Raw genomic sequence first — 18,679 nt, forward strand, 5'->3', positions numbered from 1 at the left:
TGTCCTCGCCATTTTTTTATAAAACTGCTTGTGTTTTGTAGGTTATTTGTCAACACAAATATAGTTGATGCAAATTTTCCCAAAAGAACATATTTGAGATTAACTACCAACGCAACACCAAAAAACATATTGGACAGAGTACCCCTGAAATAGATTAGCACACTATGCAAATCAATTTAAGTATAAGACAACGAAATCCACAAATCAACTAAAAAAGTTAGCCATGACACATGAGACTAAGTAGATAACACCTTGCATGATTCTTGATTCTTTACAACCGTAAACATGAAATAATGATGAACTACAAACCAGATTGAACCTCTTTGCACAAGAAAGAAAACAAACACAATCTGCAAGTCATTCAACTCCTTCAGTTCCTTAATCCATTCTGCAGAATAACATTGCAAGCTAAATACAAACAACATACCTTGGTACAATTGAATTAATAATCAGGACAATAATGCAAGCAAGTCTATAAGAAAATCACAACTGCAAAACTAACAACTATGGTAAAGCACAAATGGCTACATTCTCTAATCTACCTTGCATGGAAGCAAGAAAAGAGTGACCAAAACACACATTATATCTGACCATGGTCAAAATAACATTACTCATTTCCACACTAATATCATGGTGTTGAAAATAATATACAAGACTGTTGAGAGCAACACCTTCAAACCTCTACACCTTTTTCTCGAACACGCACCAAACTGCATGTTTAAACCACCCGATTTGTTAAAATGAAATAATGCATCTCTTCGTCATATAAACATGAGATCGCATCAGAACACAATACAAATTTGAACATCTATAGCCAATGATACACTCAAGATGCGGGAAAATCTCACATTACAAATTAACACTTAACATATTTTTGGCACTCGGGCCACCATGTTGCACCATGTGAAATGTGTAAAATAAATGCAAAGAAGAAAAAACACTTTTTTCATCTAGCATCACAAAGTGATAGCATGGAAGTTCATTTTCATGCATTATCTTGTGGACAAACAGTAAACAACACTTCACTAGTTTCGTTTAGTTGTTTGGTTCCACTAAGAATTGATTAGAGTCTTAATCTTTTTGTGTCGGTCAGAGGTATTGTAGATCACATGCCGAAGGGACATATATGGTTCTTCCTGTTTAGAAACTTATCAAAGTTATTAGCGTCAAATTTGATTTTCTAGACGCATCAAGTACATTCTTCAATTTGTCTATTTGTAACTTTCCATATCACTAACCGAAAATTGTCTGGAATCGAGTTATGAAAATTTGAGAAAGAGTTAGTAGTTAGTAGTCTAACTTTTAAAAAAGAGTTGGGATATGTAACTTGTCAATGTAGAATTTCAAGATAAGGAAAATGAGGGAGACATATTAATGAGAAGGCATTTTTTATGGGAGAAGACACTACTCGTGCCGCTCTGCACTGGCCCAAATATATCCATAAATCTAAAACCAATAAACCACCTAACCAACCAAAAAACAAGCCAAACCACAAAATCAAACAACCATAGAGTATCCACATGCCAATAGACTCTAATCCATCAAAACGTTATGGTACAGAGAAATAGACGCTATGAAATGCAGATTGCATATCAAATCAACCAACGGGATATAGGCCTATCTAATGAAAGGGAAAGGGAGGCAAACGATCGACATCACGACTGACAACCACTCCACACCGCTCGCTCCGAGGCACCAACCTCCCAATCGAAATAAGCGGGAAGAAGACCGACACTCCTAGCCACCAACACGCGAAGCCGATCGCTCTGACAACGCCTACCCAAGGTCACCAACCTCTAAACCGACAATCACCCCTCCACAACTTCGCTCCTACCCTCCATGTAGGCTTCGATAGAAGGAGGCACACAAAGAGCAAGAACAACAGTCGCCCTAATATTTTCCCTTCGACACCGACCCACGAAGTAGCGTAAGAGATGTGTGACTCACGAATACATCGAAACAAACCCCTATTCAACTCGAAGCAACCCCATGGTCTCCCTAACACCCGTGGCATATACACGCACCTCCCATTGATGAGCAGGACCCGCCGACGAAACCATACCTGCTCCCATACCTCCAATTCTAGAGACACAGATCTTACTTAACCCATTCAAAAGTGAGTGGCCCAATTGGAAATTGCAAACCTCAGTTAGAGCTAGTTTAGTGAAGTTATGAAAGATTGACATTGCCCTCCCCACAAATCAGCTACGGAGTAGTTAGCACACACACCAAAAAAAAAACTCAGCGCACAGACATTTGTCATCGCGCAACAACTCCCAACTTTCCCAAACCTGTGTTGCTAGGGTTAGAGAAGAGAGAATGGCGAGACTCCCGATGTTCGTCGCCTTTGCCGTCCGCCGCGCGGCCAACGCCACCACCGCCGCGGGGAAGGCCATCTGGGACGGGAAGGGGCTGCTGCTGGTCGGCGGCGCCACGGTCGCCGCCTGGGCCTTCCGCGCCGACCTCCGCCGCCTGGCGCACCGCCTGGCCCACCGCCTGTTCTCAGACGACGGGTTCTCCGGTCGACTCGACTGGGGTCTCAGGTACAGGCTCTTCTTCTCCTCCTCCTCCTCCTCGGCGTCGAGCGCTCCCTTCTCCTCTTCCTCCTCCCCTCCCTCTGTTTGGCAGGGCACAATACTTGAGCGCAATCATTTTGTGCAGGGTTAAGGGACGGCGCGAGGACAACAGAGGGGCGAGGAGACAGCTCGGGCAAGCGCACCAGTTCTACACGCGGAGCCACGGGGGGGCGGGCACCCGCTGAATCAGGTATAAATCGATTGGAGGTCGATCTGACTGTTTGGGTTTTCTGCGGTCGTAGAGGGTGTGCGTTCGGTTGGAGGTGCAGCGGTACGAGCCTATAGAACAGATCCTAAGTAAGCTCGTGCGTTCGGTTGGAGGTGGATCTGTCTGGTAAATCGGTTGGCGGTCGATCTGTCTGGTAAATCAGTTGGAGGTCGATCCGTCCGTTTTTAGGTCCTGCGGTAGTAGAGGATGTGCAAGTTGGGAGTAGTCTGCCTGATGAGAACAGCATAAACATATATACTTATATGTTATAAAAGGAATTATACCAGATTTAGTAGTAATTTTCGTGAACTATGCTTACTTTTTGGTTGAGAAATGGCGAAAGCTAAACGTAAAAGGGACTGCAAGGTTGAATTTCGTTGAATTAACGTGGACTCGAAGTTTGTATGTAGACCTGAATTTTGTTTAATTCTCGGCCCCTGTCCGCAAGCTGCCGTGTGACTTTAGCTGTTTAGTAGAGCAGTAGGCTATAGGTGGACGCTCAGCAGTCATTGTCTACATCTGGGGTTTGTATGTACAACTTTTCTGGGGTTGCTTGATGACAGAGCTTGTAGGAACCCGCGACTCTACATCTGCTTATTTCAAATGGTTTCCCTAAACCAACAATCTCTAGTTCGGCTTCAGATTCCATTTGCTTTGTATCTCGTTTTGCTTCATTTGCATCTACAACCGAGTGGCAGCAATTCTGAACAATGATCCTATTCTTTTTGTAGTATTTGAGCTAGATTTTACAAGAATATAACATGTTCCTGGTTTTTTCTGATTGAATTACTATTCAGTTCATGGTTGCATTCTTTGTCAAAAAGAATAATTACCCTGCTGAATGCATTATGATAGACTATTACTCTCGAAGAAATTACTCCCTCCGTCCCGTAATGTAAGACGTTTTTTGACTCAACGTCTACATTATGGGACGGAGGAAGTATTTGTCATAATATATGATGCCTTTGTGACTCACTCACCAGATCTTTCATTGGAGTATGTGTTTCCCGCTTTGCTAAAATGTTTTTACTTGAAATATTCACGAAACAGAGCATTGTGGCTGCATCTTTTTTCTAGTGGCTCACCCATTAATTGAGTGGAACAGGTCTTTCTTACCTATTAACCTTGTTTGTTTGGCTCTGCTGGGTCATTTTTATTGTGCATCTAGACTGATACCTCTGCCATTCATTATGTAATGTTTGGTTACTTCTTTAGGTTTTTATGTTTCCCCTGCAGAGTCCTCAGCAGATACATTGTTAGTCGATCTCATTTTCGAGAATTGCCTTTAGATGACGACTGTGCCTCAAGGAGAGACCAGTGAATGATATATACATAGCGTTTTCTGGGTTCAGCATATAGCCAAGAGGGTACCTACCTACATATTTTGGCTGTAAAAGGTTTCCAGTACACACAGTTCTGGGCACTTCTAGCTACTAAGTAGGGTGCTTTTAGCCTTTAAAAGATGTCATATAGTGAGCTATCCCTGAAATGTTAGTGGTGGGTGTTATTAAATATTTCCAGTTTGTGCCGCTCATGTTTATTTCTACGACTGTTTACAAAATCAATATAAAAGTAAATTCTTGAACAACGGTGAAGACTGCACCGGCAAATGAGATCCAAGTCTCACAAACAAATAACGAAAGCCCTATTGACCTTCTAAATGATTTGCCAACATTTTCTCATTTGTGCATTGGCCAGAGTTACTGATCAACTTTTTATACTTTGCAGGTTATCAGAATGGGTGAATACCGAACAGAGGGTTAGGCATAAATGGAGATACACTTTCGGTTAACAAACTAGTGGTTTAGTCTGCTTATCATCTTTGAACCGTCGTCTATTGCTGTTGAATCAGTGCACAGAAAACTAGTGTTTTCATCCTGTTATCATCTTATTATCGCTGAATCTGAGACTTATGACGTCGTCTATTGCTGTTGAATCAGTGGACAAAGGTTATGATATATATGATGCCGGGATGGAAATTTTTGCAATAAATCGTCGTCATCTGTTGCTGCTGAATCTGTTTGTTTGAGATGCCTTATAGTAAAAATCTTGCTAGCTGTTTGGTTGTGCTCTGTTTCACATTACCTTTTTTGTTTTGAGCTAAGGTGTTGTTTGGTTTGCCCCTGCTGGGGATGCCAGCTCCTGGCCTGGAGCCTCCTGATGCATCCAGGACTCTGTATATGGTTCGTGTCCTGGAGCATCCAGTGGTAGCCCGACCAGGACCTGTCAAAGCAAGTGATTAGCCTGGAGGCGCGGCAGCTGCCCTAGGTCCTAATTCAGTTTAGGCAAAGAGGGATAGCTAGCAGCAGACATCACAGTAGTGGTACTTGTTGGCTGCATGGGACACGGCTCAGTGTCAGCTCTGATGTCCTTCCCACCATGGCTGTAGTCTGTAGAGCTTGCTTGAGGGAATTTGCTGCCATGTGTGACAGGTGACAGATTGTCACGCTCTCCACACCAGCTTTCCTCGTGAAATTCTGGACGTCCCAACTACACTCTGTCGCCGTCTGGTACGATGGGTTGCGCCTGGGTTAATGGCTGGATGGATATGTAACAGTAGAGTGAAAGTGGATATGTAACAGTAGAGTGAAAGTGATCAAACTGAGAAACGTCGTCAGGTGGCACTACCATATATGATCGACATTTTCAGATGCCTATATTGGTGAGAGCAGATCCCTTCAGAGCTGGGAGTCATTCTGTGACCAAAAGGGTGATATGAACAAGTGCAGACAACCAGAACATCAAAAAACATGTGTGTTAATCAAAGGAAAACAAATAATTGAACTGCCAAACCAGGTTTGAAATTGTACTGTGTGATAATAGCATGAGTACCTTTTGGTAGACACATCTCCTCCATTGAACAAATTGACGCTGGGCTAACCGGCAACAATTTCCATCTTGCAAATACTCAGTAACCGACATGCGGGCAATGAGCTTTACCGCTGCACAAAAATTCCGGTGATCAATATAGAATTCAAGATCAGACATACTAATGGGAAGGCATTTTTTTATGGGAGAAGACACTACTCGTGCCACGACGCCCAAATATATTTCCATAAATCTAAAATCAAGAAACCAACTAACCAGTCAAACCACAAAATCGAACAACCCTAGAGTATCCACATGCCAATGGACTCTAATCCATCAAAACGGTACGGATAAATAGGCGCTGTGAAATGAGAATTGCATATCAAATCAACCAACGGGATATATGCCTATCTAATCAAAGGGAAACGGAGGCAAAAGATCTACCTCACGACTGGCGGCCACTCCACATCGGTCGCTCCGAGGCACCAACCTCCTGGTCCAAAGAAGCGGGAAGAACACCGCCACTCCTAGCCACCAATGTGTGGAAGCCAGTCACTCCGACGACGCCTACCCAAGGTCGCCAACCTCTTAGCCGATAGTGGCCCCTCCACAACTTCGCTTCTACCCTCCATATAGGCTTCGATGGAAGGAGGCACACAACTTCGCTTCTACCGCGCGGACCTTCATCGCCTCGCCGCCTAAATCTTTTCCCTTCAACACCAACCCACGAAGTAGCGTAAGAGACATGTAACTCGCACGCATACATCGAACCAACCACACGCCCTATTCAACTTGAAACAACCCCATGGTCTCTCCAACACCCGCGGCACACACGCGCACCTCCCCTTTACGAGCAGGACCCGCCGGCGAAACCATACCTCCCATACCTCCAATCCTAGGGACACATATCTTACATAACCCATTCAAAACAAAGTGACCCAAATTAAAAATGAAAACCCAAGCTAGTTTAGTGCAGTTATAAAAGGTGGGCATTGCCATCCCCACCCCACAAATCAGCTACGGAGAGTTTGGAGGTGTTTAGCAAGAAACAAATCTCACCCGCACAGACCATCCCCTCCCAACTTTCCCCACCTCCTGTTGCTAGGGTTCGGGAATGGCGAGGATACCGACGCTCGTCGCGTTTGCCGTCCGCCGCGCGGCCACCGCCACCACCGCCGCGGGGAAGGCCATCTGGGACGCCAAGGGGGTTCTCATCGTGGGGGGCGCCGCGGTCGCCGCCTGGGTCTACCGTGCCGATCTTGGTCGCCTCGCCGACCATCTGTTTTCACAGGGCCGCACCCACACTCCAGAGGATAGGGATCAGAGGTGACAGCTTCGTCTCCTCCTCCTGGCGTTCGTCCTTCTCCTCTTCCCCCTCCACTCCCTGTTGGCTACGAGGGCAGGGCACAATCCTTATGCGTGCGATTTGTGCAGGGTGAGGGCAAAGCGAGCGGCCAACAAAGGGGCCCGGAAGGTGGTGCGGGACGCGCACGGACTATACTCAAAGAACCACGGCCGGGCGGGCGGACACTGAATCCAGGTATAAATCGGTTCGAGGTCGATCTTTCCGTTTGAGTTTCCTGCGGTCGTACAGGCTCCCTGCTAAATCGGGTCGGTTAGAGTCGATCTATCTGCGGTCGGTTAGAGGTCGATTTCTCTGTGGCAAATCAGTTGGAGGTCGAGGTGGTAAATCGGTAGGGGATCTCCATGTTGGTGTGCATGTTGTGAGTAGGCTGCGTGATTGGAACACCATAAAAAGGAATGAAGCTGAAGAAAATTGCATCGTTTCTCTAAAAAAACTGTATAACTGATGCCTTATGTTTGCTTCATCCCATTCTGATATGACAGTCCTTAGTTTATTTGTTTGTGTGCACTGCACCTGTATTGTATTTGCTGAAATTTGTTGAATTCGCATGAACCCGGAAGTCTGTGGACCTGAACTTGTTGAATTATCCGCCCCTGTCCGCGAGCTGCAGACCTGTTTAGATCACAAGTAAGCTGTAGATGGGCGCTCTTTACTGGAGTATTTCATTGTTCTCCCTGTAAGATTTTTGATTCAAGGGGACAGAGCTTGTAGGAACATGTGACTCTACATCTGCTTGTCGATCTGTCCAGATGTGCATGTTGGGAGTAGTCTGTGTGAGGGGAACAGCATAATAATAAACATGTATAAAGGATTATATCAGAGTTAGTAGTAATTTTCTTGAATTGTGCTTTGTTTTCCTGTTGAGAAATTGCGAAATCTAAATCTAAAAGGAACTGCTATGTTGATTTTGCTTTCTCAAAGCTTGGCAAGAAAATTGCATTGTTTCTCTCCTTTCAAACCGTGTAAATGATGCCTTATGTTTATGCTCTTTCCATTCTGATGTAACAGTCTTTATTTTATTTGTTTGTGTGCATCTGCTGAATTTTATTGAATTCAAGTGGATCTGAAGTCTCTATATGGACCTCAATTTTTTTGAATTCTCTGCCGCAGTCCGCCAGCTGCAGTGTGACTTTAGCTGTTTAGATCACAAGTAGGCTGTAGGTGGGCGCTCAGCAGTCATACGACGCTTTTCCTGGAGTTGCTTGCTTGATATTCCATCAGTCTTCTCCCTGCATCTCGTTATTGCTTCATTTGCATCTGTAACCGAGTGGCATCAGTGCTGATTGCTGGACAATGATACTATAATTGAGCTAGTTTTTACGACAATATAGTCCTCCCTTGCCATATACCTGGTTGCTTTGTGATTGAAGTACTACTCAGTTCACAGATGCATTCTTTGTCAAAAAGAATACACCACCCTGCTGAATGTATTATGAGACTATTACAATAGAAGAATTTTTTTGCCATAATATATAATGCCTTTGTGACTCACCAGATTTCCCACATTGCTTAGATACTTATACCAGTAACATTCATGAATCCTCCCACAAAATAAATAAATAATGAATCTGATGCATTGTGTTTGCAACTTTTTTCTAGTGGCTAGCCCATTAATTAAGTGGAACAGGTCTTTCTTACCTCTTAACCTTGTTTCTTTGGCTCTATAAGGTAGCATGGAGTGGTATAGTCTTAGCTGCCTTCTATATAAAACAAAGACTACGTAAGGTGTAGATTCAAGTGATTGAATCAGTTTTCTGTGAAAAATCGAATCAGTTTTTACTTCAAAATATGCATCGTTAGTTGTATTTCATTCTCATACATTGCAAAATGCCAAGATACATGCAAGTTTAACCAACACTAAAAATTTGCATCAATGTGACTTTAACCAACTCTAAAAATCCTTCAAGTCAAAGGAAAGAGATTACAACTATCCTGTCAGAGATATTTGGTAGAAGAATCGAACATATTGTGGTTCACTACATCAAACCAACCTGATTGATTGTCTGTTACACTAAAGCAAGGTTTTGGAGGGTTGCAGCGTTGCATATTTTGGTTGTAATAAAAGGTTATAAAAGGTTTTCAGTATACAGTTCTGGGCACTTCTAGCTACTCAGTAGAGCGCGTTTAGCCTTTAAAAGGCTGTCATATTATCACATTGACCTGTGAGCTGTTCCTCTAATATCTGTGGTGGGGTTATTAAATATTTCCAGTTAGTTTTGCTCATGTTTATTTTTATGACAGTTTATTGTGTGATTAGATTCTTTGGTCCATATCCAACTGGTGAGCTCTATCAAAATTAATACGATAGTAAATTCTTGAACAACTGTAAAGATTGCACCAGCAAATGATATCAAGCCTCACCGACAAATAGTGCAAGCCCCAAATAGAAACATATAGGTTTAGTGGTGCGCCAGTATAAGTTTAATGGCCTTCTAAATTATTTGCCAACTATTTTCTCTCATTTATGCATTGCCCAAAGTTACTGAACAAGTTCTTGTAAATTCTTTGCAGACTACAAGAGTGGGGGAGACATAATGGATAAAGGGCGTAAATCAAATGGTGATAAAAAGGCGTTGTACAAATGGTGAAAAGTTTTAGGTGAAGACACTAGTGGTTTAATCAATTTCCTGTTATATTGCTCAATCTGTGACTTGTGCGGTCATCTATTTCTGTTGAATCCATGACTTGTGCCGTCGTCATCTGAAATTTTGAAATAATGATTGAGTGATGCCAACTTCAAATCTGTTTGTTGAGCTGGCTTATGGTAAAATCTTGCTAGTTGTTTGGTTGTTCTCTGTCTCACGTTACTTACTTGTTTTGAGCTAGGGTGTAAGCTATTTGGTTTGCGTGTGCTGGGGTTGACAGCTCCTGGCCTGGAGCCCCCTGATGCATCCAGAACTGTCTATGGTTCACGTCCTGGACCATCCAGTGGTAGCCCGGCCAGGACATGTCAAGGCGAGTGATGCCTGGAGGAGCGGCAGCTACCCTAGGTCCTAATTCAGATTTAGGGAAATGGATAGGGCCATGGCTGCATAGCCTGCTTGAGGACATTTGCCGCCAGGCGTGACAGGTGCCAGATTGTCACGTTCTCCACACCAGCTTTTTTCGTGAAACTCTGGGCGTCTTGCTGAGACGCTCAGCCACATCTCCAGAGATGGGTTTCACCTGGGTTAACGGTTGGATGGATCAGGAGCAAGATCCTCCCCTATGGGACGACGCTGGTCAATGCTAACACCAGAGCACAGATCTGATCCAAATCAAACAGAGAAACGTCGCCAGGTGGCATACCATACAAACGACATTTAGGTCGAGAACGCTTTCAAATGCATATATTGGTGAGAGCAGATATCATCAGAGCTGGGAGTCACTACTGTGACTAAAGGGTGCTATGAACAATTGCAGACAACCAGAACATCAAAGAATATCTGTGTTAACCGAAGGAACACAAATAATTGAACTGCCAAACCAGGTTGGAAATTATACTGTGTGATAATAGCATGAGTACCTTTTCTGTCCGACACGTCTCCATGAACAAATTGATGCGGGCTAATCCACAACAGTTCTCATCTTGCAAATACTTGGTAGCCGACACAAAAACTCCAGTGACCAACAAACGTTGAAGGGAAGCTCACACTCCACCTTTATTTACCTTAAAAAGGGATAACAAATGAGGACAAAGAGCTAGAACAAACGTAAATGAATTGGAATTCTACTAACTGGTTCCTCGTCATCCCTAGTTGAATACTTCCCTAATTTTAGCAGAATTTCATGATAATACGGTACCAAACAGAGAGGAAAAAGCACAGTTGGTGGAGGAGAGACTCAAGGAAAACATGACAAGACACACACAACACATTTTGGATTGTCACACTTGTGGATATTAGTACTTTTTTCTATAAATTTGGATATTGCGGGTATTAGTACTTTTTTCTATAAATTTGGTCAAACTTGAGCAAGTTTGATTTTTGGTTCATATACTAAGGTTGCCACCATTTGCCACACTTTTTGCCACACAGGCCTAAAAGGTTAGGTGACTAAAATTGGGGCTACACTCTGCTTCGCTTGAGGTAATCTTGCCACACTTTTCTAAGCCAATGACATGTGAGATCTAGTTTGAATGGAACGAATCTTGCCACGAGTATGACTGCAAACCAAACAGGGAATTAACTAAGTCAAACTCGCGTAACTTGTGGCGTGCTAAAATTGTGGCAAGCTTAGCATCCCAACCAAACAAGTTATAAAACTTCCAAGTGTTTTGGAACAGATGAGTAGTGATAAAAATAAAGTCCCAAGGGCATCTCTAGCAGATCCCTTACAGGTTATATTTGAGGAGAAAAAAAATGCCGTTTAGGGCATAAAAGGTGCTGCTAACATATCCACTTAAACCAAAATTTCCTCAAATCTGGTTCCCCTCCCACAAAAAGAACCTCACCACACTCTCTCAGTATTACTCTAGTCGCGGACATTCTTAGAAAAAATGGTACCCCCTCCTGCTGAGTTATAGCTTTCCCGGCCAATCCTGACGCCACCGCCCTTTGCCGCGCCGACAGTCGTCCTCGGCCCCGATGACCGACAGAATGGAAAGCCCCTCCCCGCCGCACCCCTAGCCACCCTCGTTGGCGACAAATTTGGTGTCACAAGCACCAAAACGACGGATGCAAGGGAGGAACATCATCAACACCAGTTCGGCGCCGGCATCTGTCATCACTCATGCCGCCATGACCAGCCTACCACCGTTGCCCAAGCCGCCGTCCGCCAAGGCGGTGGAGAGCACGACGACAACAAAGAAGAATGCAGCCTTCCCGACGCTTCCCCTTCGACCTCCCACAGCGCCGCCGACTTTCACCTCCGGCAGCCAAGAATGACTTGGATTCAGACGAGACCATGAGTGAGGCCGACATGATTGAGGATATGACCAAAAGTTTTTTCTTCTTGTTTTCATTTTTGGTTTGCCTTGGCGCAGTGGTAAAGCTGCTGCCTTGTGACCATGAGGTCATGGGTTCAAGTCCTGGAAACAGCCTCTTACAGAAATGTAGGGAAAGGCTGCGTACTATAGACCCAAAGTGGTCGGACCCTTCCCTGGACCCTGCGCAAGCGGGAGCTACATGCACCAGGTTGCCCTTTTTTTCATTTTTGGTTTGCAATGGAGTGATGCATGATTTCATATTGATTGCTAGGTTCTTTCTTTGCTTTTGTAGTGAACTACTGAATCATGAAGTTGTCGCTTTCATGGAAGAATTGAATGTAACACACAACCTCGACGACATTGACATGTCAATGCCATATGTGGAGGTGGTGGAGGAGGTCGAGATGGCCAAGGAGGCCCAAGTGAACAAGAAAAGGAGTAGGTCAAGCAACTACAAGACCGATGAAGGCGGCGAAGACAGTCCACTCATGGGGACACCTTGTCTAAGTTGTGTGGTGGCAGCGGCAGTGGTGCTGCCGACAGTGACGACGCTTGTGCTGTTGTGCATGAGGTCCATTTGACCTACGATGGCTCTTGGTCCACCATGTGTGTGTGTTTTTATATGAACTTGTTCATTAGGTGCCTTTTGGCATAAATTATGGTTATATTTGATGGATATGACCAACTTTATTTATGTCTGTAGTCGAATTATGATTTGTATTATTCGAATTGGTGTTGAAATGTGATGAATTCGTTTCAATTGTTTGAGCAATTTTTTTTTAAGAATTGGTAGAATAAATATTTTAGGATAAGGGATCTGCTAGATGAGCAAAAGTCATTCCCTAAAAAAATAGGAAAATGGAACAGGAAGACTTTTTTGACTTTTAGGATAAGGGAACTACTAGAGACGCCCTAACCCGTGTCCTGAAGTGACAAGAAGTACCCTTTAAGAAAATTGATCATATTGTATCCCATTTAGCAGTCCATTTTCCAATTTGTATCCCACCTCGCGATTTGACACGGTCCTCACAAATGGAGCCCGCGTGCATGGCAGGTTTGGTTCGTGATTAGTTGCCACCGTGCAAATGTGTATTGTTTGGTGCCTCCTACGTGACTTTAAGCCCGAACAAGCTGGCAACCGAGCCACCAAATGAGCCGCAGTGATTTCTCTGGCGATTGCCGCAGTTCACGCTACTCTAACTCCACATAGCAAGCGTCCGGCAATAATACCGTTTCCGAGTGGCGCATGACTGCTTCGCCGGTGTTGCAAGCGGCCCACGCCTGCTACTGATGGTACGACTGGTGATGCGAGATGATGCATGCACAAGCAGACTAAGCCGGCCACCAATGCTGCGACCAGAGATGTGCTGCACAATGAGAGAGATGCGCCGACGCTATGCCTCCACGAGCGTGGCGAGTGCTACTACCAGGGGGCGGTTGGCGGTGCTGCGAGCGGGAGAAGCAGTCCTACGGGCAAGGTGAGAGGGTGCGAGGGAGGACGACCCAGAGCAGGAGGTGCAGGCGAGGAAGACACATGGGTGCATGATCTGGTGATTACCATCAGCCTAATCCCACTGTGTGTGACATGCCCGATCGGCAGGCCGACGCCTGGCGTCTTCCACAAAAATACACTTGATTGTGTACGCGCCGTAGCCGGGGTACGAATTTACAGCTGAGGCTTCATTGGCCCGAGAAAGAGTATGACTGTATGGTGCACATCCCCGTTCTGAATACAAATATATTTCTGAAACAGCTCACGACAATATGTATTTACCACTACAGCAAGGTTAATATGCAGAGGCGAATATAGTGCTGAGAGCGGAATCAATAACAGAACAAAAAATTAGGAATTATTCATAGCTAAATTTTCTTTTATTTATTGAATGAATATGGAATTAATTTTTTTATATAAAATCTACAGTTTCATGTGTTGTATCTAAGTCAAACAACTTTTGTCCGCTTTCTTCAAACTCCTACTGGTGCACCAAAGTCGGGTGACTTGGAATCAACTCGGATAAACATGTAGAGATAACCAATGAACACCATAGCGCCAGATTTAAATCGAACAAACTGGCAGGCCAAATCTACAATCAGACAAGAAAACAACTAGGAGTTCGTGAACACGTCGCCTGACTATGAAATAGAGTAGCCTGTTCATAAATCATAATGAAGGGAGAGGAGGAAACCTCATAAGCATCGCAACCTAGAAAACCCGAAAACGAAGTCCTGTGAATTGCAAAAAGGAGAGGGAGAACTAACAAACCTTTGTGGACTATAAGGCACGAAGAATTGCTGCGCCCCCGCCCGAGCAGAGAGAGAAATCTGCAGGATTGAAAGAGGAATTAGGAACATACTCTAGAAGACAACATGAAGATTACCTCTGTCATAACCATGATGAAGAGCACTCCCTGAGGGAGGTAGATCTGCCGACGAGAAGAACCACGGGGTCGTGGCTGCTGAATCAGGCGGAAATAGACTAGGGTTCGTTCGTCCATGAGATCCGCATCGGGCCTGGATGGAGCGAGGGCAGAAGATAAGGGAGGGGGGAAAGAGAAACGCGGCACTAAAAAACTGCCTGTACGTGAGCAAAACGCGGCTCCAACCGAAACCAGCGGCTGCAGATGGGTCCGACCCCTTCGCGGGTCCATGTTGTCAGTGTCCACGGGGTACGTGCGTCGGTTGGTTCGTCTCAAGGCTTCGTTCTGACCGAGGTGCGATCTGAGATCTGAGCCCCCAATACCGGCACGGAAAGAAATTACGAGAGCCTCTGACGCAGCCGAGTACTATTTGTGGAGGGGACCGGCGGTGGCAGAGGTCCCATCGGCCCGTGGACATTTTCTCGTACCAGGTGCGAGAGAGAGTTTTGCACGCGTTTTCTTCCTTTTCCCTTTTATTTTATTTTGAGAACCGGCAGGTTTTTTTTTAGCACTAAAACTTTATATTCATCAAATAAGAGCAAGATCATTTACATAAGAATTCAGAATAAAGTCCGGGACAGCGTCCCAAGTTTCAGACTTGCTAAGACTAAAGCTATGCTTTGCTAAGCCATCCGCTACCATATTCGCTTTTCTGCTACCATGAGTAAAACTGATGCTTTTAAATTCCATGGCCATAAAAAAACATTCTACTACTATTGGAACATTAATTTCCATGTATGCGTTTGGGTCAGATATAGCCTCCAAAGCAGGTGCTTATTTTGAGGGAAAACCGCGTCATAACCATGCAAGCAAATCATAGCATTGCTTAAAAAAACTCTTCAGTTTTGCTAAGAGCATCTACGAGACTACAAGTCTACAACCAGTTTAAAAAAGAGCATCTGCAATGGCAAATTCGATCCCTCAAACATCCACGGACATTTTTTGGCGCGTCTGCGAATACTGATCGGTCAAGTCTCAATTTTTTTAATTTCACACCCGAACTCCTCAGTTAGCATACCTCAAATCTATGCAAACTCATGCAACTAAGTAAACGATGCATTAGACACATCGTCCGGCTACTACATCACAACATGCCATCGGACTACCAAAATTTGGCTTGTTTGGCCGTGACGAAGAAGATCATCCACGGCGCCCTTGCCCTTCCCAGCGTCATTGTCATCCTTCTCGCAGAAGTACCGGTCAAAGATGCAATAGGGATCGAGCCAGATCTGCTTGTTGCCGAAGATATCCGACCCGTCCCTGTCCTCCTTCTCCTTCTTGGGTGGCAGTCTAGCCATTGCACGCCTTCGCTAAATGGGGCGACATATATTGGGTTACTAAGGGTGACGCTAATACCGTGTGTTTGTGTATTTCCACGCCTTCGCTAACAGTCACAAAAGAAAATGATCTATTTTTAAGTTTGCAGCCAAAGCGGAGGCTCCTCTTGCATCAAGACTGAACCTAAATTGTTGGGCCTTCGCCATGATTTCTGGGATCAGGCGGACAAGGTGTTACATCACAAAAACAACGACATTAGTTCCTCCACGACCAATCAGGGCTATAAAGCGAGTGAGGTCTCCTCTCAACACTCATGAAGAATACTAACTCGAACATGAACATAAGCATATTGGATCGCTCAAGAATAATAACTCTAATCATAAAAGAGTTTATCCGTATCCCGGAGAACAATACAACTACTCAAACATAAAGGAGAGGGTCAAGATAGAAGCCCGCATCGAGCCGGTGAACGGAGAAGGCATGGTGGAGATGGTGGTGCCGACGATGGTGGTGGTGATGATGGCGCTGGCGTGACGGAGATGGCACCAGCCCGAAGGCCTGTGCTCATGGTGTTGGAGCCTTCTCTTCTTCCCTTTATGTTGTCCCACTTCTTTGGTGGTGAATGGAGCAGCAATGGAGATGAACTTGGATGTGTTTTTGATTAATGAGATGAAGGAGGCGACGGCTAGGGTTGGAGATGGTATATAAGGCACCTCCTTGTTCATTGATGCTATGCATGAAAGGGCTCTAGATGAACCTTATCCTCTCCCAAACCCTTCCTTACCGTCCAGGGATCTCGTGGGAACAAACGGAGACAAAATTGGTGAAAAATCTTGTCTGAAAGGGCAACTTTCAGAGCGAGAATCAAGTAATACGACCATGTGTGGTCGTACGGAACGTTGTCGTTCATTTTGACCTCATCTAGTGTTTTGGCCACCATTTCTTAATATGGACTCTGATTTTGACATTCTTGGACTTGTTGGATTCGTGAGAGCGATACTGATTCATTTATGCTTTTAGATCTTGATTTGGAACACTTCAGAAAAAACACCTTTTTTGCCTTTCAAAATGCCCAAGTCTGGTATTGTAAGTCCTTTGTGTTGAGCCCTCATCCTTGGTCCTTTTATCGTGATAGGTCCTAGGTTGCTCCAAACACATGTGGACATAAGAAAACAAAGAAACTAATAAAACCAAATAAAATATTAAATATGCAATGCTCACAAGGAAAGTGTACAAAACGATAAACAGGCATAATGGACAACTATTTGGTTCAATGGGAGATAATATATAAATAGAACATGCAACAAATGAGCTCTAAAAGTGCTATAAAATATAGAGCCATCACTCACCTATGATGCTCCTACTACTGATTTCTTCGCCTGCTCGGCCACCAGGCCCTGTGTCCTCCCCCACGCTGCCACTCATCACAAGTGGGTCACTGCGCCGCATGTAGTCGCCGGTGCGGCTCTGCGGGACTGCCATTTCCGGTGTTGTTGGCTTCTACTGCCTAGCATCATTGTTTGAAGACCGGCATGAGGTCATCCTTGCTTCCCCTGCATCGACACCACCCATAGCTCCTGCGGCTCATCAGAAAATGATGGTACTGTAACCATTTCTAGGTTTCGGGCGCGCTCTCACTTCATAGGATGTGGGTTGTGAACCATGCCAAGGCCACACCAGTTGAAAGGGTGGCTTAAGTATCGATCTACCGCTCTCTAGGGATTGTGAAAGACGACGAGGATGTAACTGCAGCTGTGCTCGATGCCTTCGCAGAGTGTTTCAAGGATGAGCCGTCTCTAGAGGTGATCACCGCCATGCGTGGGCTTTTCAAGCTCGATGATGGCAACGCCGTGGTCATTGGGGAGGCCTTCCTAGTGCATGGAGGGGGGATGAGTGCTTGACCTGGAAAGGACCGACAAGGATGTCGTGGCATAGCCGGCGGCCATATGAGATGTTGCTCGCTATTCTAGGAGGCACAATCTCCTGATGATAATACTAGTTAGTGGATCTTCAGGGGAGTTTAATATCTGCTGATATTCAAGGGTGACCAGTATGTAAGACAAGATGTGTGTGTTCGCTTTGTTCCTTGTATCAGGCGTGGTTGTTGCTCTAGGCCTTTCCCTAAGCACTGGTTATGTTAGGAGTTTGTTAGCTCATGCAGGAGTGTCATGGTGCAACCTCAGTGATGCTACTGCAATTGTGGTCAATGTGGCTGGTGTTTCAACTATCGCCAGGGCATATCTGGTTATATTATATTAGCACGTCTGATCAACTTCTTGAGCTCGAGTATTCGAGGCCTTAACTGCCCGGATCGTCGTTCTACAGTTAATGCTACCATCGATTCCTCCTCTTGCCACGTCGTGTGTCTCCAAGAGACGAAGCTTGATAATGTCGACCAATACACAGCTGCCTTTTTGGGGGGCATAGGATTCATAACTTCACGTAAAGGTTGGCCAACGGAATTAGAGGGGGAATTCTGCTTCTTTAGGATGACCTTCTAGTTGAGATGTCCAACAGCACCATCATAACCTTCTGCATTTCCACCATGGCTTGTGTTAGAGAGTATGAGGTGGGATTCAATATCACATCCATGTATGGACCCACCGACCCATCTCCCAAAGATGCCTTCTTTGCAAAGCTCCTAAGCCAAAAACTGCCTTTAGGGATGGCTTGGCTTACCTGTGAAGATTTAACCAAATATATTGGGCGAGAGATAAGAACAGGAGAAGTGTGAACCGGAGTAGGATCAAATGCATCCGAACAACTCTTCATGTTGCGAGCTCAAAGAAATTCATCTCCAAAATAGGAGATTTACTTAGAGGCAACAAGTAGGAAAATCCAACCTTGTGCAAGCTTGACTCATTCTTTTGCAATGCTGAGTGGGACACAACCTTCAGCCCATCTACTTCATGCCCTCTCATCCTCCCTCTCTAACCATTGCCCGCTCCTGCTTGTCGGTGATAAGGGTCCTAGGAGGCCTAGTACCTTCAAATTCAAGAACTTTTGGGCATTGATGCCCGGGTACAATGACGTAGTACAAAGGCTTGGAATGTACGAGTTGATCACACCGACCCCTATATCATTCTCTTACACAAGCTTAATAACATGGGCTCTGCCTCT

At 44.8% G+C, this 18,679-nt stretch overlaps 1 protein-coding gene and 1 long non-coding RNA gene across 8 annotated transcripts; one reads left to right on the forward strand and one right to left on the reverse strand.

The window, feature by feature from the left end:
* Positions 1-369: 369 nt before the first annotated feature.
* Positions 370-14,416, reverse strand: LOC123143232 (uncharacterized). 7 transcript variants are annotated; one of them, XR_006470739.1, is made up of 5 exons: positions 14,128-14,416; positions 10,464-10,607; positions 5,112-5,726; positions 4,870-5,007; positions 370-710 (listed from the first exon to the last, which is right to left on the reverse strand). It is a non-coding gene; the product is annotated as an uncharacterized lncRNA (long non-coding RNA). The 7 variants fall into 7 exon arrangements; XR_006470737.1 differs by having other exon boundaries at positions 370-5,322; positions 5,413-5,480; positions 5,617-5,726; positions 14,128-14,409; XR_006470733.1 differs by having other exon boundaries at positions 4,870-5,726; positions 14,128-14,414.
* On the forward strand, positions 6,617-9,699 carry LOC123143222 (uncharacterized). Its single transcript, XM_044562070.1, has 3 exons — positions 6,617-6,918; positions 7,027-7,132; positions 9,470-9,699. The coding sequence occupies exons 1-2, from the start codon at positions 6,707-6,709 to the stop codon at positions 7,124-7,126; spliced, it is 312 nt and encodes a 103-aa protein (XP_044418005.1). The 5' UTR covers positions 6,617-6,706; the 3' UTR covers positions 7,127-7,132; positions 9,470-9,699.
* Positions 14,417-18,679: the final 4,263 nt, after the last annotated feature.

Source organism: Triticum aestivum, chromosome 1B (genome assembly GCF_018294505.1).
Source record: "Triticum aestivum cultivar Chinese Spring chromosome 1B, IWGSC CS RefSeq v2.1, whole genome shotgun sequence".
Classification (NCBI taxonomy): Eukaryota; Viridiplantae; Streptophyta; class Magnoliopsida; order Poales; family Poaceae; genus Triticum; species Triticum aestivum.

Excerpts from the sequence above, each read along its gene's own strand:
- LOC123143222 (XM_044562070.1), top strand. The coding sequence starts at position 6,707 with ATGGCGAGGATACCGACGCTCGTCGCGTTTGCCGTCCGCCGCGCGGCC. Across the intron at positions 6,919-7,026 it reads CCAGAGGATAGGGATCAGAG|GGTGAGGGCAAAGCGAGCGG; the intron begins GTGACAGCTTCG and ends CGATTTGTGCAG.